The sequence below is a fragment of the Schistocerca gregaria genome, chromosome 5 (assembly GCF_023897955.1).
Source record: "Schistocerca gregaria isolate iqSchGreg1 chromosome 5, iqSchGreg1.2, whole genome shotgun sequence".
Taxonomy (NCBI): Eukaryota; Metazoa; Arthropoda; class Insecta; order Orthoptera; family Acrididae; genus Schistocerca; species Schistocerca gregaria.
The window spans coordinates 630265355-630290823 of NC_064924.1; the positions used below are offsets into that span (position 1 = coordinate 630265355).

The following is a 25469-nucleotide window of genomic DNA, read 5'->3' on the forward strand; positions in this document are numbered from 1 at the left end:
ACTATCAGTGATTGCAGACCGAGCGCCGCCACACGGCAGGTCTAGTCTAGAATGAGATTTTCACTCTGCAGCGGAGTGTGCGCTGATATGAAACTTCCTGGCAGATTAAAACTGTGTGCCGACCGAGACTCGAACTCGGGACCTTTGCCTTTCGCGGGCAAGTGCTCTACCAACTGAGCTACCGAAGCACGACTCACGCCCGGTAGGAAGGTAGGAGACGAGGTACTGGCAGAAGTAAAGCTGTGAGTACCGGGCGTGAGTCGTGCTTCGGTAGCTCAGTTGGTAGAGCACTTGCCCGCGAAAGGCAAAGGTCCCGAGTTCGAGTCTCGGTCGGGCACACAGTTTTAATCTGCCAGGAAGTTTCAGGTCTAGTCTAGACAGACTCCCTAGCACTCTCCCCAATTGTACAGCCGACTTTACTAGCGGTGGTTCACTGTCTACATACGCTCTCATTTGCAGAGACGATACTTTAGCATACCCTTCAGCTACGTCATTTGCTACGACCTAGCAAGGCGCCATATTCAGTTCCTATAATTACTTCAAGAATGTATTCTGAACAGATAATATTGTTAATCGTGTACGGTCAAGAGCGACGTTCATCATTAATGGATTAAAGTTAAGTATCAAACTAATTACGTCCGCTTTCTGAATTCTCATTCCTTATCACGTTCCAGACCTCACGTCAGTGTAGTTCTTCCCTCCTCACGGCAGCCTGCGTGAGCTAAAACGCGTGCATTTCGGCCTCCACTCGTAACACGGTGTTGGCTCTTCGACTAACACAAAACTTCCAACAGTAGAAATTTTAAAAATCCGAATTGTTTCAGTGTACGATACTAAGATTTTCAATACAAAAATTTGAAATACGAAAGTGTAACGAACTAAAAATTTAATCTATGATTCAGCATAATATAAAGGTTGCCCTCACACTGCCATGGAAACTGACGTAAACTATGGTGAGGAACACGCCTTAAAATTGTCTACTTGTTTCATGTTTGCCTGATTAGAAGCAACTGCTGAAGCGCATATGCATTCAGGGCAATATTCAGGATCGTTATCTGTTATCTGAGTCGTAGTTATTCACATCATCCTCGAATTTTTACAGATCGGCTATCAAAAGCTTTTCCCTGGCTCGAACCCCGCACTAATTATTACAACTACCCGCCATGGTTTTGGCACTACCCGTCTTCTCCCCGTTAGTAGACGACGTTTTTTGTCGCATCCTGTATGAGGTATAAATCTTCGATATGGTGCCTCTTGAAACACCAAACGCATCGGCTAAGAGAGCACCCACCATACAACCTCCGACACTTTTCCCGTGTTCGGGTTCACTTAGCTCCGACACAATGTATTCACAACTACACACAACAGTGTTCCGGCCACAACTGACAATTGAAACGTGTTGAAGGCATTGCAACGGCGCTGTTCGAGGTCAAGTATAACAGCGTAACCTGCAGGGTTGGGTAGAATCTGCATTTACCAGTTGTAGAAGTATGAAACCTGAATTTCCATGTACATGGTGCTGGCCGTCAGTGCAGGGCCCGTGATACCGCATCTGCAGCCCCATCTGCTTCCTGTGACGGCTGACGACGAATGTCAACACACAGTAACCCAAGTTCCATACATCGGCGTCTGTTTCAAACCCGTAAACATGTCGAGTTTTGTGGCCCACGGACTGCACTGATTTTCTGTTATCATTTCAAGAAAACTGCTGCGCAATGGCATATAATGCTTGTCGAAGCTTTCGGCGAACATGCTCTTGGAAAAACACAATATTACGAGTTGTTCAAAACATTCAAAACTAGTGATTTTGAAGAGGGAAACGACGAGTGCGGGAAATCACCGAAAAAGTTCGAAAACAACGCACTCAAGGCCTTATTGGAAGAAAATGATACTCAGAGTCAACAGGAACTCGAGGAACAACCGAATGTGACGCAGAAAGCGGATTCTCTTCGGTTGGAAGCTACGGTCAAGGTGCAGAAAGTGGGAAAATGGGTTGCGCATGAACTGAATGAGAGACAGCAAGCAAATCGAAAGGCTACGTGTAAAATGCTGCTTGCCACATGCAAAGGAAAGACGTTTCTCCATCGAATAGTGACAGGTGATGAAAATTGATCCTAAGCGTCGTAAATCACAGGTGAATCCAGACAAACCATCGACATCCACTGCAAGACCAAATCGCTTTGGAAAGAAGACAGTGCTCTGTGTTTGGCGAGATCAGAAGTGTGTCGCCTATTATGAGCCGCTAAAACCTGGTGAAACCGTTAACACTGATCGCTACCAACAGAAAATGATCCATTTGAGGCGAGTATCACGACCGGAAAACAGAAAAAGGCCAGACAAACTCATATTCCTCCACGATAACACCCCAGCACACGTAGCAAAATGGGTCAGGGAAACGATCGAGACGTTCTTTTGGGAAATACTAAGGCATGCGATTTATTCTCCAGATTTGGCTCCGTCCGATTATCGTTTATTTGCGCCACTGGAACTTGACCTCGCTGAACAACGCTTCAGTTCGTATGAAAATGGCTCGTTGATTGGTTCGTTTCAAATGAAGAACTGTTTTGGCGTGGCATTCATAGCCTGCCGGTGAGGTGGGAGAAGTGTGTAAATAGCAATGTAGATTATTTCGAATAAAGTATTGTTTATCAGTTTCAAACAACAGACGTGTAATTATTGGAACCAAATTCCGGTTTCATACTTCTACACGTGGTATGTCGGAGCGTGCATTTTTCTCTGTTTTTCCATATTTGTGTCCGACTCTTGTACACAACTGGCCATTAAAATTGCTACACCAAGAAGTAATGCAGGTGAAAGACGGGTATTCACTGAACATGTGAATACATATTCACGCAATTTGGATGCATAGATCCTGAGAAATCGGTACCCAGAACAACCACCTCTGGCCTTAATAACGGCCTTGATACGCCTGGGCATTGAGTCAAACAGAGCTTGGATGGCGTGTACAGGTACAGCTGCCTATGCAGCTTCAAGACGATACCACAGTACATCAAGAGTAGTGACTGGCGTATTGTGACGAGCCAGTTGCTCGATTACCATTGACCAGACGTTTTCAATTGGTGAGAGGTTTGGAGAATGTGCTGGCCAGGGGAGCAGTCAAACATTTTCTGTATGTAGAAAGACCCGTACAGGACCTGCAACATGCGGTCGTGCATTATCTTGCTGAAATGTAGGGTTTCGCAGGGATCGAATGAAGGTTAGAGCCACAGGTCGTAACACATCTGAAATGTAACGTCCACTGTTCAAAGTGCCGTCAATGCGAACAAAAGATGACCGAGACGCGTAACCAATAGCACCCCATACCATCACGCCATGTGATACGCCAGTATGGCGATGACGAATACACGCTTCCAATGTGCGTTCACCGCGATGTCACCAAACATGGATGCGACCATCATGATGCTGTAAACAGAACCTCGATTCAACCGAAAAAATGACGTTTTGCCATTCGTGCACCCAGGTTCGTCATTGAGTACACCATTGCAGCCGCTGCTGTCTGTGATGCAGCGTCCGCAGCTCGTGGTCGTGCGGTAACGTTCTCGCTTCCCATGCCCGGGTTCCCGGATTCGATTCCCGGCGGGGTCAGGGATTTTCTCTGCGTCGTGATGACTAGGTGTTGTGTGATGTCCTTAGGTTATTTAGGTTTAAGTAGTTCTAAGTTGTAGGGGACTGAACACCATAGTTGTTAAGTCCCATAGTGCTCAGAGCCATTTGCACCATTTTTTTTCTTTTTTTTTGTGATGCAGCGTCAAGGGTAGGCTGCAGCCATGGTCTCCGAGCTGCTAGTCAATTCTGCTGCAAACGTCGCCGAACTGTTCGTGCAGATGGTTGTCGTCTTGCAAACGTCCCGATCTGTTGACTCAGGGATCGAGACGTGGCTGCATCCCTTACAGCCATGCGGATAAGACGCCTGTCATTTCGACTGCTGGTGATACGAGGCCGTTGGGATCCAGCACAGCATTCCGTATTCCCCTCCTGAACCTACCGATTCTATATTCTGCTAACAGTCACTGGATCTCGACCAACACGAGCAGCAGTGTCACGATACGATAAAACGCAGTAGCGACAGGCTACAATCCGACCTTTATCAAAGTCGGAAACGTGTTGGTACACATTTCTACTCCTTAGACGAGGCATCACAACAACGTTTTACCAGGCAACGCTGGTCAACTGGTATTTGTGTATGAGAAATCGATTGGAAACTTCCCTATGTTAGCACGTTGTACGTGTCGCCACCGGCGCCAACCTTGTGTGAATGCTCTGAAAAGCTAATCATTTGCATATGATAGCATCGTCTTCCTGTCGGTTAAATTTCGCGTCTATAGCACGTCATGTTCGTGGTGAAGCAAATTTAATTGCCAGTAGTGTAGCTTTAGCTGGTAAGTGTCGTCGGAAAACGGACGATGTGCGATTCGCTCAACGCGTGCTGTTTGTCCGGCAGGCGCCCTCGTGGTCGGCGTCGCGCCGGCGCCCAGCGGGCTCGGCGGCGGCGGCGGCGTCTCCGGCTCCCAGCTTTGCCGCCGCGTCCTCGGCGGGAGACTCGCTGGCGCAGCGCGGCCGCCAGCCGCAGCAGTACCTGCAGGAAGAGGCGCAGGATAAGCAGCAGCCGCCGCCGCAGCAGCCGCCGCAGCAGCTGCCGCCGCTGTCGGACGCGGTGGACGCGCCGCTGGACTACCAAGAGCACCAGCAGCAGCTGCTGGAGGCGGCCGCCTTCCGGCCGTCCGCACCCGACTACAGCCAGCCGCTGGCGGCCGTGGGCCGCGGCCGCGCCACCTTCGCCCAGGAGCTGGAGGACGGCGGCGCCGAGAGCCAGTGGGCGCCCAGCTTCCCCGTCAACGCGCTGCACCGCCCGCAGCTGCGCCCTCGGCAGCGCACCCGCCGCCCGCCGCACGCCGAGGACGAAGCGGGCGCGCCGCCTCCAGCCGCCCCCAGCACCACCACGGAGCCTCACTCCGGCGAGGGCAGCACGCGGACCCCTAGCGCGGACCCGCCGGCAAACGGCAGCACCGCGGGCTTGCAGGCGGCCGGCTCTAGTGCGCAGACCCAGGGTCACGCTGCCAACACGGAGGAGGTGCCGGCGCAGCAGAACGCAACGACGGCCACCCACGCGACAGCGGCGGATGCCGATGTCACACACACGTCCGCCTCTACGTCCACCCCCACAGCGACACCCACAACGCAGAGCACGGCAGCGAGCGCTGCCTCCACGCACAGGCGGGTACGTCTCCTCCACCTCTCATAGGTACCTTAGAGAGCGAGAGTGCCGGTAGCGGGGAGGGGGGGGGGGGGGGGAAGGTCAGCGACACCTTATGGGCACTCAAGGCCAAGGTTATCAGCACCCTTCCGAAAATGAGCACAAACGACTGTGGTTAAAACGCTTGAAAGTCATACACTGAGGTGGCACAGTCATGGGATAGTGATATGCACGTATACAGGCGCTGCAGTCTAAAAGGGCAGTTCATTGGAGGAGCTGTCATTTGTAGTCACGTGATTCATATGAAAAGGTGGGTACGTCTCCTCCACCTCTCATAGGTACCTTAGAGAGTGAGTGAGTGAGTGTGTGTGTGTGTGTGTGTGTGTGTGTGTGTGTGAGTGCCGGTAGCGGAGGGGGGGGGGGGGGCAGCGACACCTTATGGGCACTCAAGGTCAAGGTTATCAGCGTCCTTCCCAAAATTAGCAGAAACGACTGTGGTTAAAATGCTTGAAAGGCATACACTGAGGTGGCACGGCCATGGGATAGCGATACACACGTATACAGGCGCTGCAGTCTAAAAGGACAGTTCATTGGAGGAGCTGTCATTTGTACTCACGTGATTCGTATAAAAAGGTTTCCGACGTGATCATTGCCGCTCGACGGCAGTTAACAGTGTTTGAACGCGGAATGGGAGTTGGAGCTAGACACACGGGTCATTCCATTTCGGAAACAGTTAGGGAATTCAATATTCTGAGATCCACAGTGTCAAAAGTTGTAACACCCCACCCGTTGCTTGTCCGATTTTTCCGTGTGTTCGCCCCTGACAAACAACTTACAGAGAAATTGGGAGTGGAACTGTATGCAAAAATGGATAACGCTAGATTTAAATGTGGCCCTGTCACCCCTAATTAATCTGCGGTGGTCGTGTCGGCGATAAATCACACATATTTTTACTTCCAAACATGAACGATCACGAACACTTAGGGTGTTCAATGACATCAAAAACGTACACAAAAATAAAATAAAGCAAAAGGGTGAATTCAGGATCAACTACTGAAAGTAAAGGCTCTACTAAATCACAATAATTTCATTATAACATCAATGCTGAATAAAACACAATGAACAATTTACAAATTATCCTCCTAACTGGCATTGGCAGTAAATTGTGTTAACATCGGTCCAAAACGCGTTCTCTTATAACTTATGTACGAAGAACCACTACACCCCAAAATACCGCGAAACCTCTGTGGAAACAGCAGTTGTACATGATCCAACTATTTAACGTTACTCCTAACACAGGCCAAAGTGGGAGCGATCTCACCGTAATATTCCTGTAGTAGCGGCGGTCTCCGACGACGGAGGGGGCGTGCGGTCGGCGTGTGGCGTCTCGGAAAATCCTACAATATACGAGCAACAGACTGCTGTCCGTAAACTTCTCTAATTGCGACAATGTTTCCGTCAGCAATGAGCTGGCACGGCTAACGCCCTCTCAGAACGAAAGACCAAGAGGGGAGACGACTTGGCTAACCTCCTCTCAGTACGAGAGCCCAGAACGGAAGACCGCTACCGAGAGTCAAGCAAGATTGCTCTTCACCTCTGTTTTCCCACCTTAACTTTTACCGAGCGAATCACTAGAAGCTCTCAAAATACCCAGTTTGCCAGTGCCGACCAATGTAAGGCCTGGGAATAGAACTCTTTTCCACAATTCTTTTATTTCTACAAAATTTCACAAGTAGAATCCGCCCACGCCGGCTAGGAGAGAACCACAGCTGTGGGCAATATTATGTTTACTGGACGTTTTCTCGCAAGAGACCACTCGAGATTTTCCCAGCAAGATTCCCCGTTGTAGCAAACACATACTCTTGCATTGAAAGTTTTGTTATTCGTAACGCCTGGCCTGCCCCACTTGAGTTACTCGACGGTGTAAAATTAGTGGGACATAGGCGAGAGCACGCACAGGAAAGCCCGTCCAGCCATCCACTGCTCTGTTTTGGTAAACACTTGAACACCTGCAGCCGCGCGTCCCACAGAGGCTGGGGGCCACTGTGGCCTTTCTAAACGGATTACAGAACTTCCCCAGTTCACCATTCATACCGTCAGGCTGTAGCCTTCGGCGGCTAGGCGTGGGCGTAGCCGAGCTCTGTCTCGCATACTGCCTTTCCGCAAAATCTTATATTTACAAAATCGCGGAATCCTCGCGTGCCGATGCGTTTCCACATAGATTTCCTACTCCGTAATTTAGAGTATTACTCCAACAAAATCTTAAGTGTCAAGTTAAATGGACTCTTGTAAGGTGCAAGGCCGTTGCCACCTTACAGAGGATGCCGAGAATACCAAATTTTAGGCATTATCCCTCACCATGGGCAACGCTATGACTGACGGCCTTCACTTCACGACTGAAAGCAGCGGCGTTTCCATAGAATCTCAGTCCAAACAGAAATACAACAGTGCTTGAAATAATCGCAGAAATCAATGTGGAACGTACGATGAACGAATCAGTTAGGACGGTGCAGCGAAAACTGGCGTTGGGGGTTATGGCCGCAGACGATCGACGCGAATGCCTTTGCTAACAGCACGAAATCGCCTCTCCTGGTCTCGTCACTATATCGGTTAGACGCTCGATGTCTGGTAGACCGTGGTGTGCTCCGACGACTCCCCATTTAAGGTAGTAAGAGCTGATGATAGGGTTCGAGTGTGACAGACCCCACGACGCCATGGACCCAAGTTGCCAAAAAGGCACTGTGCAGGCTAGTGGTGCCTCCATAATGGTGTGGTCTGTGTTTACATGGAATGGACAGAGTCTTCTTGTCCAATTGAACCGGTCATTGACTGGAAATGGTTATGTTCGGCTACTTGGAGACCATTTGCAGCCAGCCATTCATGGGCGGTATGTTTCCAAACAACAATGGACTTTGTATGCATGACAATGCACCATGTCAGAACATTCTGGACAATTCGTGCAAATGATTTAGCCACCCATATCTCCGGACGTGAATCACATCGAACATTTATCTGGTACAATCGAGAGGTGTCAGTTCATCCATAAAATCCTGGACTAGCTACACTTTCACAATCGTGGACGTCTAAAGAGGCAGTATGGCTCAATATTTCTGCGGCGGACTTCCAACGACTTTTTTTAGTCCATGCCGCGTTGAGTTGCTGCGCTGCGCCGAGCAAAAGGTCCTCCTGCTTAGCTGTATGGTAACGTGCTCGCCTCCCACGCAAGCAGGCCTGGGTTCGATTCTCGGCTGGGTTGGAGATTTTCTCCGCTCGTGGACTGGGTGTTTTGTTGTCCTCATCATCACTTCATCCTCATCACCAGCGCGCAAGTCATCCAATGTGGCGCCGAATGAAATAAGACTTGCACTTGGCAGCCGAAGTTCTCTGAATGAGGCCTCCCGGCCAACGATGCCATATGCTCATTTCCATTTCCATTCCCGGCAAAATGAGGTCCAACACAATATTATGAGATAGTTCATGACTTTTGTCACCTCTGTGTGAAACAAGTTAGAGTAAGTCTTACGTAATTACTCTCCCAACCTCACAAACACTGTCGCCCCTCCGAGTGCACGACCTCACATCCCTTAAGATAGCATAAGTAGCGTCAGATGTTTTGAAAATTTCAATTAAAACACAAGCAATACAAGAGGAAAGCTGAAATAATGACACGGAAATATGTATCTGGCTGGTCACTTACAGAAAATATGCATGAACCAGCCACACTGATAACACATCAAAAATTCGTCCCTAAAACTTTAGGGAACAAATTGGACATTGGAGACAACTTTAAAAACTGTACCATAGTGGTGCAATTGTCAGTTAAAATAGAGGGCAAATCTGTAAGTAAGTTGGCTGCTGCCCTCTTGTCTGAGTATAAAACACAGTCAACTTAAACGTGGCGCACTGTGATCTGTAGACCACAAGCGCCAGACACTGGGGGGTCCTCCAGCCTTAGCGAGAAGCCACGCGTCATGGGGCTGTATCCTCTGTGAAGACGAGTCACAGGGGCCTCATCCCAACTATGTGATTGGAAGGAGTTACACCGTGGCCTAGCTGGGACTTCACGAGACGCGGCTTATTGCCTGTCAAGTTCAGCCACTTTTCTTCCCATCTACGCAAGACTGTACAGCAACAGTGAGTCGGTAGAATGTAGGCAGGAAAGGGGGAGGAGGGGGGGGGGTGGCACACCGAACTATCTGATTATCGTGACATCTCTGTCTTTGCATCGCTTCTATAAATGATGTCATTTCTTTCTTTCTTTTGCCCATTATTACTCCATAACTGTAATACCAGATCAGATACATCCAGCCTGTTGGCTGTACGCTTGCATAACACTAAATCATTCTCCATCTCCTTCTCGATTTCAGCACTATGAATGTGGAACAATGTATCCTGTAGCCATCGCCTTATCCAAAACCACTCTGAATTGAAGAGGATATTAAAGCTTCATCAGTTATCATCGGCGTAGCTTCCCTCTTGCTATATCCCAGATGTCTCTCTTAGGTTCAACAGTGTATTAGTATCTCTGTCACACTATGGACTATCTATGCTTTTCTCATTTCTTTCTATTACCATAGTCTTCATTCCATCTCAATCGACAATCTTACCCCATTATTTCTCGCTCTTCCTCCGACCAATCAATTTCTTCTCCATATCCTCATTTATTCCCCTGTACTGCAGCCACATGTTTCTTTTGGATGTCACTACTCACATTCGGTATTGTACGGTAGTGAAACATGGACTGTTGGAAAACCGGAACAGAAGAGAATCTAACCATTTGTGATGTGGTGGTACAGGCGAATGTTAAAAATTAGGTAGATTGATAGAGTAAGGAATGAGGAGGTTCTGCGCAGAATTGGAGTGGAAAGGATTATGTGGGAGGCACTGACAAAGAGAAAGGAGAAAATGATAGGACATCTATTAAGATATCTTGGAATTATTTCATGGTACTAGAGGGGGCTGTAGAGGGAAAGGATTGTAGAGGAAGTCAGAGATTGAAATATCTCCAGCAAATAGTTGAGGACGTAGGTTGCAAGTGCTACTCGGAGATGAAGAGGCTGGTATAGGAGAGGAATTCGTGGCGGGGCGCATCAAACCAATCCAAAGACTGTAATGACAGAAAAAACTTATATTCGACAAGAAAATAATGAGGAAATTGCTTAAATACTCGGTGTGGCAGATAAAAAGCAGTTTTGAGAGGATGTAAAAATAATTCAATCAGTTTTTCCAAATTTTATTTTTGCCAATTACATTAAAAAATTTAAGGACTTAAGTAAATCTAACTAAGGTATAAAAGTAACTCGAGCATGATTGCGTCCATTTAGGTGCAGACAGTCTTCCAGGCGAGCCTTAAATTTATTCACCATATTCCGTAGCATTTACAACGGAATTCGAACCACATCCTGACGTATGCGTTCTTTCAGTGCTTCATCTGTTTGTGGCGGGTTATCCTGAGAACCTTTACTCTTGAGGTAACCACGCAACAAAAAGTCGCACGTTGTTGAAAGAAAAAAATCACTTGTTAAAGGTGAGGCAATGACATATCCCCATTTCGAGAGTTCACGTGATTCGGAAATTAATTATTAACAACATTCATGCTTACTCTTCCCGTGTAGGACGACGCTTCACCTCGTTGAAAAATGTCTCCTGTAGATATCGTGTTGAAGAGGTTATGGAGTAAAAGAGTTTTCCAACATGTCTGCGTATTACTTTGAGGTCACTGTCACAATGTTGCGCAGATCATCTTCAAAAAAGTTGGCCTTATTATCCCTGATGAAGATATAGCACGCCACATAGTGACTTGTGACAAGAGAGGTTGCTGATGCTGTCGTCTGAGATCCACGTATCTCCAAAACAAAAAGTTCTACTTGTTGAAAAAACTGGACAAATGGAAGTGGACCCTGTCACTCATCCATAAATTACTTACAATGTCTTCGTCTCCACCAATTAAATTCAACACTTCTTCACAGAGCGGGTTTCCATTCACGTAATCTATTTCTTTAAGAACCCGAACACTTAGGATGTTGTAAGGATGATAGTGTAGATCGCTGTGCAAAATCTGTCTAAGCGTCCTACTGGAAATAGCAAGTGCTGCCGAACTGAGTGATGTGGGCTTCTTTCGATTGCAACTCTCACACGATTGATGTTTTCAGGAGTAAGCATTGCCTTTGCCTGCCCAGGCTTCTTTACCGTCGCTAAGTCTCTTCAAGGCCCCCGGAGTAGACAACATTCCATTAGAACTACTGGCGGCCTTGGGAGAGCCAGTCATGACAAAACTCTACCAGCTTGTGAGCAAGATGTATGAGACAGGCGAAATACCCTCAGACTTCAAGAAGAATATAATAATTCCAATCCCAAAGAAAGCAGGTGCTGACAGATGTGAAAATTACCGAACTATCAGTTTAATAAGTCACAGCTGCAAAATACTAACGCGAATTCTTTACAGACGAATGGAAAAACTGGTAGATGCGGACCTCGGGGAGGATCAGTTTGGATTCCGTCGAAATGTTGGAACACGTGAGGCAACACTGGCCTTACGACTTATCTTAGAAGAAAGATTAAGGAAAGGCAAACCTACGTTTCTAGCATTTGTAGACTTAGAGAAAGCTTTTGACAATGTTGACTGGAATACTCTCTTTCAAATTCTAAAGGTGGCAGGGGTAAAATATAGGGAGCGAAAGGCTATTTACAATTTGTACAGAAACCAGATGGCAGTTATAAGAGTCGAGGGGCATGAAAGGGAAGCAGTGGTTGGGAAGGGAGTGAGACAGGGTTGTAGTCTCTCCCCGATGTTATTCAATCTGTATATTGAGCAAGCAGTAAAGGAAACAAAAGAAAAATTTGGAGTAGGTATTAAAATCCATGAAGAAGAAATAACAACTTTGAGATTCGCCGATGACATTGTAATTCTGTCAGAGACGGCAAAGGACTTGGAAGAGCAGTTGAACGGAATGGACATTGTCTTGAAAGGAGGATATAAGATGAACATCAACAAAAGCAAAACGAGGATAATGGAATGTAGTCAAATTAAATCGAGTGATGCTGAGGGAATTAGATTAGAAAATGGGACACTTGAAGTAGTAAAGGAGTTTTGCTATTTAGGAAGTAAAATAACTGATGATGGTCGAAGTAGAGAGGATATAAAATGTAGACTGGCAATGGCAAGGAAAGCGTTTCTGAAGAAGAGAAATTTGTTAACATCGAATATAGATTTATGTATCAGGAAGTCGTTTCTGAAAGTATTTGTTTGGAGTGTAGCCATGTAGGGAAGTGAAACATGGACGATAACTAGTTTGGACAAGAAGAGAATAGAAGCTTTCGAAATGTGGTGCTACAGAAGAACGCTGAAGATAAGGTGGATAGATCATGTAACTAATGAGGAGGTACTGAATAGGAGTGGGGAGAAGAGAAGTTTGTGGCACAACTTGACTAGAAGAAGGGATCGGTTGGTAGAACATGTTTTGAGGCATCAAGGGATCACAAATTTAGCATTGGAGGGCTGCGTGGAGGGTAAAAATCGTAGAGGGAGACCAAGAGATGAATACACTAACCAGATTCAGAAGGATGTAGGTTGCAGTAGGTACTGGGAGATGAAGAAGCTTGCACAGGATAGAGTAGCATGGAGAGCTGCATCAAACCAGTCTCAGGACTGAGTACAACAACAACAACAACAACAACAACAAGTCTCTTCAGAGTTCCTAAAACACTTTTTAATCGCACAAGCAGACGGCACCGGACGTTTCCAATTAATGTGAAAATGGGTGCGAAAAGCACGACGTACGTGCATGTGAAGAACTACACTTTGACAGTGTACTCGCGATCACGAGGTGCCCACCACTCCACTGCCAATAAATGGTAACGCGCCGGGAACGTGGCCGACTGCACCCCCCCCCCCCCCCCCCCACACCCCTTTCACCCCACGTGCTGAGAAAAGTGTCTCGACCTTTTCAAAATCATTTTCTATTCTGTCGTGACTTAAAGTCACGTTTTAGTAGTGCAAGATATTGCTTTCTAGACTAGTTTACATTAACATGCTTGACCTGATAGAGTCACAGTTAGCGCCATGTTCTTATGTAGAGATACGTTTTAATTACATTCATTCCCAGAAGCAATGGGTGAGGCTTATGTTTCGTCAATCCTGTAGACAGGATGCGTACGCCCCACATTTCTACACGGTGCCTTGTATGGACTTCTTTGCCTGAATGGTGCCTTGCTGTTGTCGGTTGGCCTTCCCTGATTGTGGCTAAAAGAAACGAGTAGACCCGGACTCCCATATCACTTCCCTGTTGCTCCCACTCACACGTACTCATCAGCCATCTCTTATGATAGCAGTTTTTTCAGTGTGTTCTCCAGTACACACTGTTAAATTTCTTGATGGCGAAAAACATCCGGCGGGCGACGACTCAGATTCGGCACAACTTTGAAATACAGAAAGGTCTTGACCGCACAATTATTTATTGACCGTTACGCGCTTCAAAATTTCACTAGCAGACTGAAGCTGTGGAATAAAGTGTACAAGGAAATTAATGATAGCACTTTGGCACTAGTTGGAATAGACAACGGCACTGTCAAATATGCCTATATGAGATGAGATCTGTATTATATGCAGTCTATAAGCTCACTTTTGTGAGTTTTTGCTACAGTTTGATTTAAATGAAAGTACGATATTAATTGAAATTCCTAAGAAGCATACTTATGTTGTTACGTATATATTTTCTGTCGTTAATTTCCTTGTACAGTTTATTCTATTGCTTCAGTCTGATTTTGAAATGTCTGACGCCTAATAAGGAACTGTGCGATCAAGACATTTCTATATTTTAAAGTTGTGCCCAATCTGGTACTTTTTGGTGTACACCCAGCTTTCAGAAGTCCCATATATTACACTCCTGGAAATGGAAAAAAAGAACACATTGACACCGGTGTGTCAGACCCACCATACTTGCTCCGGACACTGCGAGAGGGCTGTACAAACAATGATCACACGCACGGCACAGCGGACACACCAGGAACCGCGGTGTTGGCCGTCGAATGGCGCTAGCTGCGGAGCATTTGTGCACCGCCGCCGTCAGTGTCAGCCAGTTTGCCGTGGCATACGGAGCTCCATCGCAGTCTTTAACACTGGTAGCATGCCGCGACAGCGTGGACGTGAACCGTACGTGCAGTTGACGGACTTTGAGCGAGGGCGTATAGTGGGCATGCGGGAGGCCGGGTGGACGTACCGCCGAATTGCTCAACACGTGGGGCGTGAGGTCTCCACAGTACATCTATGTTGTCGACAGTGGTCGGCGGAAGGTGGCCGTGCCCGTCGACGTGGGACCGGACCGCAGCGACGCACGGATGCACGCCAAGACCGTAGGATCCTACGCAGTGCCGTAGGGGACCGCACCGCCACTTCCCAGCAAATTAGGGACACTGTTGCTCCTGGGGTATCGGCGAGGACCATTCGCAACCGTCTCCATGAAGCTGGGCTACGGTCCCGCACACCGTTAGGCCGTCTTCCGCTCACGCTCCAACATCGTGCAGCCCGCCTCCAGTGGTGTCGCGACAGGCGTGAATGGAGGGACGAATGGAGACGTGTCGTCTTCAGCGATGAGAGTCGCTTCTGCCTTGGTGTCAATGATGGTCGTATGCGTGTTTGGCGCCGTGCAGGTGAGCGCCACAATCAGGACTGCATACGACCGAGGCACACAGGGCCAACACCCGGCATCATGGTGTGGGGAGCGATCTCCTACACTGGCCGTACACCTCTGGTGATCGTCGAGGGGAGACTGAATAGTGCACGGTACATCCAAACCGTCATCGAACCCATCGTTCTACCATTTATAGACCGGCAAGGGAACTTGCTGTTCCAACAGGACAATGCACGTCCACATGTGTCCCGTGTCACCCAACGTGCTCTAGAAGGTGTAAGTCAACTACCCTGGCCAGCAAGATCTCCGGATCTGCCCCTCATTGAGCATGTTTGGGACTGGATGAAGCGTCGTCTCACGCGGTCTGCACGTCCAGCACGAACGCTGGTCCAACTGAGGCGCCAGGTGGAAATGGCATGGCAAGCCGTTCCACAGGACTACATCCAGCATCTCTACGATCGTCTCCATGGGAGAATAGCAGACTGCATTGCTGCGAAAGGTGGATATACACTGTACTAGTGCCGAAATTGTGCATGCTCTATTGCCTGTGTCTATGTGCCTGTGGTTCTGTCAGTGTGATCATGTGATGTATCTGACCCCAGGAATGTGTCAATAAAGTTTCCCCTCCTGGGACAATGAATTCACGGTGTTCTTATTTCAATTTCCAGGAGTGTATTTTTATCGGGTACGTTCCTAACAGCACACAGAGTTCTTGCACTAATGTGAAACTAAATGTCGCTGATAGTCGTAAAAGAAGATTCGTCTGCCCACCCCTGGCTGTTAGTCTTGCTGGTCACTAGACAAGTCTGTGCGCCCAAGTACCAGATACAGAGCTGATTCACAGAGTGCTCAGTCTAGTGGTAGCTCTTAGACCGCCGTATTGATTTTAGTGAATTTGTGTAGTGGTTTGCGCTGTATCCGTCGTTAATCTAAAGCACTTGTTAAAGCATAGTCAGTCTTAATCGCTCATTTCCTTGGTCTCCTCCTTCAGTTCCAGAATGATTTTCAGCTTCAAATTTCCTGTAAAAATAAAAATGTATGTCGGATCCCGATTCTGCTCCGGAACGTTTGTGGTGTCCTGTCGACTGTTCTATTATTTTTTAATGAATAAAAACAGTATTTTATAGCCACACTGACTGTTTAAAAATCTTATTAGTTGGACAACCACTACTTGCTGTTCCGAAGTTAAGTCGCACATCCGCTCTTACATAATTATCGCTCGCATTCTAGGATATACAATACCTTTCCCGCTGCAGCGTGTGTCGATCATGTTACTGGACATTACAACGAATAATCTGTTACAAAATCTTAATTAAGGGATAGCAGCAATAGCTTCAAACTGGTAAGTTGTATATAATTGAGGACTTGTTAATTTACCTCATTTATTAATAATTATTTATCGTCGTGCAGTTGTTATTTAACAATCCCTGAGTCGATAGTACAACCAATAATATAGAAAAATATGTGCAGTTACGAGAGCAGTCTAAATTCCGTACCACTAGCTAGATTCGCACCAGCGATTTAATAACTTGATTGACAAAGACTATATTCTTTATAACAGAGATGAAGTAATCAGGCAAAAATTACATTAATTTATGTCCAAATTATAAGGACTTTTCCTTTTGCAGACAGTGCTCTTAGCAATCGGTCCATCCAGGCACAGTGCCTGAGTAGATCGGTCGGTAATATCACTGCTTGCGAAATAAGCTTCCGGATTCGAGTCGCAGTCCAGTACACTGTTTTAATCTGCCTGGAAGCTTCCCAAACAGCATACAGTCCACTGCAGAGTGAAAGATTCATTCTGGATTTTCAGCCTGACCGAATTTAAATTGATGCCGGGGCGACCGCAATTTGACAATTTATTTGTTGTTTACGTGTCTGTACATTAGTGTGGCAGGTGGCAGGGGTAAAATACAGGGAGCGAAAGGCTATTTATAATTTGTACAGAAACCAGATGGCAGTAATAAGAGTCGAGGGGCATGAAAGGGAAGCAGTGGTTGGGAAAGGAGTGAGACAGGGTTGTAGCCTCTCCCCGATGTTATTCAATCTGTATATTGAGCAAGCAGTAAAGGAAACAAAAGAAAAATTTGGAGTAGGTATTAAAATTCATGGAGAAGAAGTAAAAACTTTGAGGTTCGCCGATGACATTGTAATTCTGTCAGAGACGGCAAAGGACTTGGAAGAGCAGTTGAACGGAATGGACAGTGTCTTGAAAGGAGGATATAAGATGAACATTAACAAAAGCAAAACGAGGATAATGGAATGTAGTCAAATTAAATCGGGTGATGCTGAGGGAATTAGATTAGGAAATGAGACACTTAAAGTAGTAAAGGAGTTTTGCTATTTAGGAAGTAAAATAACTGATGATGGTCGAAGTAGAGAGGATATAAAATGTAGACTCTCAATGGCAAGGAAAGCGTTTCTGAAGAAGAGAAACTTGTTAACATCGAATATAGATTTATGTATCAGGAAGTCGTTTCTGAAAGTATTTGTTTGGAGTGTAGCCATGTATGGAAGTGAAACATGGACGATAACTAGTTTGGACAAGAAGAGAATAGAAGCTTTCGAAATGTGGTGCTACAGAAGAATACTGAAGATAAGGTGGATAGATCACGTAACTAATGAGGAGGTATTGAATAGGATTGGGGAGAAGAGAAGTTTGTGGCACAACTTGACTAGAAGAAGGGATCGGTTGGTAGGACATGTTTTGAGGCATCAAGGGATCACAAATTTAGCATTGGAGGGCTGCGTGGAGGGTAAAAATCGTAGAGGGAGACCGAGAGATGAGTACACTAAGCAGATTCAGAAGGATGTAGGTTGCAGTAGGTACTGGGAGACGAAGAAGCTTGCACAGGATAGAGTAGCATGGAGAGCTGCATCAAACCAGTCTCAGGACTGAAGACAACAACAACAACAACATCAGTGTACTGCATTATTTCGGTGATCTACGAGTAGTTTGCACGACTGTACGCCGTGTACTGGATTATTTCGGTAATTTACGAGTTGTTAGCGTCTCTGCACATCAGTGTACTGCATTACTTATGAGCATTTTGCAGGTCTGTAGACTATTTACTGTGACCTCAAGCACGGCAGGGTGAGTATTTTCTGTCAGTGCAATAAATGTACTATGTCAAATCCATCCCTAAATAGTTCCAGCAGCCCAGAACATTTGAGTTATTTTCCCGCCATTTTTCTCCGCCAGACCTCCATCTTGGATTACATCATGGGAGGGCGACGGCACCCTCTGGTGGTGGTACTGTGTACTAGGTCAGTTGGACTCTGGACCTCAGGGTGGACACACTAGATGGTGGTACTGCCTCGAATTGGTTAAAGACTGAAAAGACTTATGTCCATCCTATACAATACAGGCTGAGTCCTTTCCCAGCCAATTACTAGGAAGAGGTGCTGGTCTGATGACTTAGCTTAGTGGAGGTAGCCCAAGTCACCTATTTTCCTGCCATTTTCTTAGGTTAGTGGAGGTAGCTGTGGTGTAATGCATTGTCCTGATGGAATTTGATCTTCCAGCCATTTTCTGGGGGAGGGGAGGGCTTTAGGTTAGTGGAGGTAGCCCAACTGACCTTTTTTCCCGCCAAACTTTGAATTTCCTGCCATGATATCATTGTGACATTGCCATATGTATCACCGCCATCTTGAATAAATTTGGCAACAATGGTGAGTGGGGTAGTATGAACATTGTTCTACTACTCACTATCACTAAATGATGAGACTGTGAGCACACAAGAGTTTTTTTTTGCAGTACTGTACTGACAACTGCACATGGTCGGCTTGTTCCAATCCATTGTGTCAATCAACAGAGCTTACACAAAATAAGGTGGCAATTGCAGTGCAGAAGCTCATTTTCGTTCTGACCACGGGCCAAGCCCACCCTGTTGTTCTGAATGAGCGCCAGGCTCGCTGCCTGTCGCTCACTGCTATTCTCATTGCCTTCTCTTCGCTGAGCAGCAAGGCTTCACAGTCTTGACATCTAACAAGTGCAGGGAAAGTTCTCTTAATCAGACACGTATGATTATATGGAACATCATTACATTTATGTCGGAAAAGGCAAACAAGGAAGAGGTAATTGCATTAAAAACTGAGCTTTAAAGGGTTTTGGGAACTGCTAACTATTCAAGGCGCACAATAAAGAGGATGAAGGAGGGGACACTGTCGCATGTACATTCTAAGAAAAAAAAAAGAGCCGACGCACCACAAAGGAAATATCTGACTGGTACAGGAATCAGTAGATGTGACGTACAGTTTCAGAAAAACTGGACTATTTATTCAAGAGGTATAGCTTTACTGATTGAGCAAGTCATGCGTTGATCCGCCTCTGACCCTTTTGCAAGAAGTTATTTGGTTTGCTATTGACTGACAGATTTGTTGGATATCCTCCTGAGGGACACTGTGGATGATTCTGTCCAACTGGCGCATCAGATCGTCAAAATCCCGAGATGGTTGGAGGGCTCTACCCATAATGCTCCAAATCTTCTCAATTGTGGAGAAATCCGGCGACTTTGCTGGCCAAGATATGGTTTGCCAAGCACGAAGATAAGCAGTAGAAGCTCACCGTGTGCCGACAGGCATCATCTCGTTGAAATGTAAGACCAAGACGGTTTCCCACGAAGGGCAACAAAATGGGACGTAGAATATCATCGACGTACCGCTGTGCTATGAGTGTGCTGCGGATAATAACCAAAGGGATCCTGCTATGAAAATAAATGGCGCACCAGACAATTACTGGTTGGCTGGTGGTATGGCAGACGACAGCCAGGTTTGTACTCCGTCGCTGTTCGAGGCGTCTCCAGACACGTCTTCACTGGTCATCGGATTCAGTCCAAAGCGATACTCATCACTGACGACAATTCTACTTCAGTCAGATTCCAGGTCGAATGCGGTCAACACCACTGAAAACGTTGTTTGTTGGCACACAGAGGTCAATAGTAGCTGTTGCAAGGGGCGCCGTAAGCTCTGCCCCCTTTCTGTGAGCCGCCTATTAATGGTCCTTTCGGTCACCGAAGCACCAGTTGGAAGTCAGATCGATATAATGATGATTTCGAAATGCCTCTCTGACTATTGCCCAATCCTCGCGTATGTCGTCCTTCTAGGTCGACCACTTCGGTTCTTGACGCCGTGTTCGTCGAATAGTAGCATCGCCCCTATTCAAATGTCGACAGATTCGTTCATTACCCCAAATGGCTTCAATGAGTCCAACTACATGTCCTCTCCTAAATTCTGACATCTGCGTATGTTATTCATACGCCCTTTGTGAGACGTAGTCACCAACTGAGTAAACGGAATGAAACTCACATAGACTTAATGCCCTGCTATAGACATGCCCTCTGTTTACTGTCCTTGCCAGCTGCACAGTGAAATTGTGCTGCAGTGCCACACATACTTCTGGGACACGTAAAAGGAGGACAAGAAAAATAATTTAGCTCAGTTTCTTAATAGCATAAATAATGTTACTGCAAAGTAGTAAACTGTTTATTAAATAACTACTACAATATGACAATATAAAGTGTGGACGCTGTGTTCTTTACTGTGTAACTGTGGCGGAAACAATGTTCTGACAAACATCTGCAGAGATAAAAGACGGTTGTAAATCAATAAATGAAACAGAGACAGATACATAGCTTTCAGGGATGATAGCTATAGTGCAATCCTATCATCCGATATATCGTTTGTTGAAATCGCATGAAGCAGTTAAAAGTTGTTAATTCAGAATTCATTGCTTAAATGTTTACTTACTGTGAAATGTTAACTTCTGTTGTTTTAAAGCTACTGAAATGTTGTGTCATTGGATGTGCTTCATTTTTGTGAGATTGCATATGCATGCAGATTCGCTTTAATATGTAACTGCGACTTATTGTCGAAGTTCAGAAAGTGGTAACTTGGCCAAATTTAAGACTGTCTCACACTGCACCGTTTCTTGGAGCATTGTCTGTCCTCTTAAGCGACTGCCCATCGCCGAAATTCCCTGTAGTGTGACTTACCGACATATGTTGCTTTGCTGCTAGTCTTTGTAGCTGGATTTGGTCGTATCGTCACCAATGTGGAAGCCGGAACTGCTGCGGCATGACCTGAGACCTGGTCCCGCTAGGTTCAGCCGAATAAGAAATCGATCTTACCTCGTAACAGTAATGCGTGGTCGACTAGCTGGCCTAAATACATGCAACCTTACAGGGTATTGCCTAACAAGTTGTCAGGAGACTGACACATAGTTCCCATGTGATCACTGTATTTAATTTTCACATTGTCTCCTATGCTAAATTTTTTCTACATTTTTCTGACATGAGGGTTCATCCTGGCAGCCTAGGGTTTACATTGTTTACCTCTAGTTAATCCTTTGTTTATGCGACTATTTCTTTTTCGGTACCCTAGTGAAAAATTATAGACTTTACACATCTGTATTTAACCAATTATTTGTCATACTGACATAACCATAAGGGGACCACACCCTGCCTATCTAACCCATGTTAATTATGCAAGTGTCTGACCCATTTATGAAAAAAAAAAACTGTTTGATGCAGGAACTCAATATTTTTACTGTGTGTTACATTATGCTAATAGTCAACTGTACTAAAATCTACTTTATCCATTTTATAGTTTTTAAGAAATACTTTTTTAAATTTATTAACAAAACATATTAAGTTTTTTCTGCAGAAAATGTTTTTTTGTGAATTTCCTAATGGGGAAATATTAATGAATGTAGTACCAGAGGTGGCTTTTTATGTTCTGCAGACACTCTGAAAATTTCATTCATTTATCTATGATAGTTTCCGATATAATGGGGCATATGTACTGAAAATTTTAGTTTGCGGGAAATTGACTTTAAAGAAGAAACTTTTGAAATTTGTTACTCACAGTTAATTGAAACTGTCCTGCTGCATATGATGGCCCTTCTTTGGCCTCTAGCAGCTCTTCCAGCTTCTTTTTCACCTTCTTGGATGTTTGTCTTGCTTTCTTGGCCATATTAGATGCAGACCTGTCTGCATCGGCTATCCTCATTTTGTCGCAATGTTGCTGCCCCATGATTATATTTTCACCAGGATTAATTCCCAGCTTTTTCAGTGCCCAGCACTTTCCAATATTACCACAATCGAACGTAATAACAGCATCATGAACTCCTAGATTCATTGTAGGCATGCCTGAAAATACAGTTTTAGGAAGGCGGTTCCATATTATGGTATTGAAACATTCATTTAGGTTTTGTGTCTGCCCATGCAGACATTTCCTTAGGAGGTCAGGACGAGCCAAGTCTCTGAAAATAGGTTTATTTGCTGCAATAACAGCAGCAGGAAGAGAATGCTGGTGAGAATAAGATTCTCCAGTTGCCTGAGCCCTAATGTATTTGCACCACGAATTTTCTCCTGATTGATACAATCCATGACACCGCTTATCATCAGTAGAGGACCTATGGAAGAATATGGCCCAAGCATCTCTCTCCATTGCCTCCAGATTTTCTTTATTTCTGCTAATTGTCTGCCCAGAGTATACCTGCAAGTTTTCTATAACAACTACTCGCAATCACACTTGTACAAAAGTAACCGCCTGTTTGAAAGCGTGTTACTTAGAAACAGCAGAAAGAAAAGAATACCGACCGTTGCATTCCAAAGATAGCCAACACACTCGGGAGCAAGAAAAAAAAGTGAAATGTAGGGGATATAAAGACCTAAAATATATGCAGAGAAGTGGGTGACGCAAAAGCGGGCGTGGCAAATAAACACACGTGGTAGAAACATGCTCTTTAAATGTTCGAAAGAAAAAAATTTGTTTCAGCAAAGTCCTTTTCCGACTACTTAAATAAAACCTTAATCTATCGAAATACGGTGAAAACCGAAAATAGATTTTTTTTCGACCTGGACCACGTTGTGGTCCCCGTAATACAACCATTTGCAGAGTCGCTAGCTGTAGTTTCGAAGTGACATGAGGTGTGAGTTTGTGCTAGGCGTCAGTTGTTGAACAGCAGGTATCCTCTGCTGCACGGTGGTGGCTGAGGCCAGAGCCCCCACCGATACTGGTGTGCCTTCCATTGCTGCTCCGTCTGTGCAGATGCGTGGCAATTTATTTTTCACGCACTACTCTACATTATGCCACTGCACGATCTAATAGGAATGTTTCTTTTCACAGGGCAACCGGCGAGGAGCTTGGGTGCGAGTGCGAGCGAAGAAACGACCTCAAGACATTTTCGAGACGGCCGAGTCGCAGAATGTGGCTACAGTTGCCAATATGATTGCGGCAGTCAAAGAGAAGTCGCCGAATCTTAACGTAATTCTGAGCTCTGGCGAGATCGTGACCATCGCGGACGCTCCAGATGCGAACACCAGACACAGTCCTGCGGTTATTGTGACCGAACCGTCATGGTACGACGAAGAAAGGCCGCTCGCAGAAGAGCCGGCAGAAGTTCCAGCTGGCGGTGAGACTCTGGCACCCGTCTACCTGTGGGATGTCGCCGACACGTCGCAACCTGACGGACGTACTTCAACAGGAGAAGGTGCGTCTTCGTCAGAGCGTTTGGACGACAGTGCAGGGACATCGGGAGCGGAGGTCGCTAGCGGCGAAGAAGTGACAGAGAGGCCCGCGTCAGTACTGCCGCCGCAGTCTTCGACGCAACCACCGCCGACGGACGCCACAGACGAGGCTGTCAGTACAGACGCGCCGGTGCCGACTGTTTCGCTAGGCGGAGCCTCGGGCGAGGAGAGTCACAAGGCAGACGACAGAGCTGTTGCGGAGACACGAGTACCGAGTGAGTCGACCGACGCGAGCGACTGGACCACAGAGACTCTGCCGTCCGAAGGTGCAACGACCGAGCAGTACACGACAATAGAGTCGGAGGCGAAGGGCGCGAACACCACGGAAGGCGTCTGGAACCGCGGCGTGCCGCTGTCCAGCCTGGCGCTCACCGACCACAACCTGCGTGGAGTATCTCTGGAGGACTTCCCGGCGGAGGAGGGGGATCGGGAGAACGAAGTGCAGGAGGCGGCCGCGCCGCAGCCCGCCAAGGTCCTCCGGACCTCCACCAAGGTCTCGCACGAGACCGAGATCTGCTACCGGGGGAGGTGCATCAAGACGAGGACGGCGGAGCCGCAGGAGCGGCTCGTCAGGCGGTGAGCCGCCACCACGCCGCTGTGCGGCGCTCCTTGTCTCGAGACTGTGTGCGTGTGACCGAACGAGTGTTGTGTTGTGCCTCCAGTGCTGACTGTGTCCACACGTTATTTATATACTACCTTTTTTCAACTGACTGAATATTTAATTTGTAAAAAAAATATTTAATTCTGATTTTCAGAATGAATAATTATCAACATTTGCTGTACTCGACCGTTATTCGTACAAAGCACATTCCACAAGTACATTTGTACAAAGACGCGCCACCAGTCATTTTTTACAAGTAAATTGCTTGGCAGAGTAACTAATATGCTCATGCTGCTTTTTATTATCATCATTGCAGTCACCTGTAACAAATTGTAATGTTGTAAAAAGTAAATGAAATACACGAGGTGAAGAAATTTTATTGTGGCGTCAGCATACTCACAGTTTCTCAGCAGTCCCGAAAACGCAGTTACAATATAGCACCCACTAATTTTTTATACGTACACGCGCCTGGCTGGTAAGCAATACGACTACAGACGTAGTTTCAGCTTTGAGCACTCGACAGCGAGGTTATCTGTGCCCAACCATGTATCAAAGCTGCTTTAAACGCGCAAAACATGACCGTACGTAGGCCCTGAACTAGAACGGCGAGGTGTTAAGCTAAGGGGGACGTGGGGGTTACTCATGTTAGTTTCGTGGTGAATGACGAAATAGTTATGAGACTGTATGACAGATGGTTCTGGGTATACTTGCTACTGGCCAGTACGCATTACACATTCTGGCTTTCTTCGAGCTGATACTGAACTGATACATCAGTCTGTTTAGCTGGTCACGATGCGAGTTCTGTTGGCGAAGTTTTGGTTTCTGGCGGATGGTGAGGGGGTAGGGGGGGGGGGGTGGATGGGCGGGGGGGGAGGGGGACACCAGCTTAGAGCTTGGGTTCACCCTTGACGCAAAGTGTACTCAAAGCAATTATTAAAACACTCCATTTGTATTCGAATGCAAAGAGCATGCACTAATTATAATCCACATGTCATTAAATGTCAAAGCATCTATTGTCTAAAACATTTGAAAACGGGTATAAGCGTATTTTTCAAATCATAATGGGGTTGTTTCTGGTTAAAATTTCTACTCAGTCCATACCTGAGGCACTTTATATGTTTCCAGTTACATGTACGAGTACATTCGGGTATTTCTCATCCCACACGGCTAATGAAGTGGAGTAATAACTTCAAATATAGTACAGGAGCAGACAGCGTGCTCCTTCTGATTCAGCAATAAAACAAGCGCAGGCATCTGAAGATAGGCATAATGCCCCGAAACCAATCACGGCGGTAAAACAAAGCTTCTTAAGAGCTGTTTTTGTCTGGTTGCGTTCTTTCTTAACAGTCCTTAACTAAATAACGTCTAGAGTCCATTAAGGATAAAAAAAAATTGGACATTTCGCACATACCCAACGAAAAAGGTGCACGAGTTATGTCAGAGGAGAGTGGAGACCACGTCACGAACTTCTTATCATTGGCCACACCACGACC

At 46.2% G+C, this 25469-nt stretch overlaps 1 protein-coding gene and 1 non-coding gene across 2 annotated transcripts in view; one reads left to right on the forward strand and one right to left on the reverse strand.

Annotated features, from left to right (window-relative positions):
* Window positions 1-24355, forward strand: part of LOC126272492 (mucin-19-like) — a 146828-nt gene extending 122473 nt beyond the window's left edge. Inside the window, exons 5-6 of the mRNA XM_049975379.1 lie at window positions 4463-5239; window positions 22975-24355. Of these exons, the coding sequence (XP_049831336.1) occupies window positions 4463-5239; window positions 22975-23955 (1758 nt within the window). The 3' untranslated portion in view covers window positions 23956-24355. The remainder of the gene's footprint in view (window positions 1-4462; window positions 5240-22974) is intronic.
* Window positions 115-190, reverse strand: Trnas-cga (transfer RNA serine (anticodon CGA)). The gene has a single exon. It is a non-coding gene; the product is annotated as a tRNA-Ser (tRNA).
* Window positions 24356-25469: the final 1114 nt, after the last annotated feature.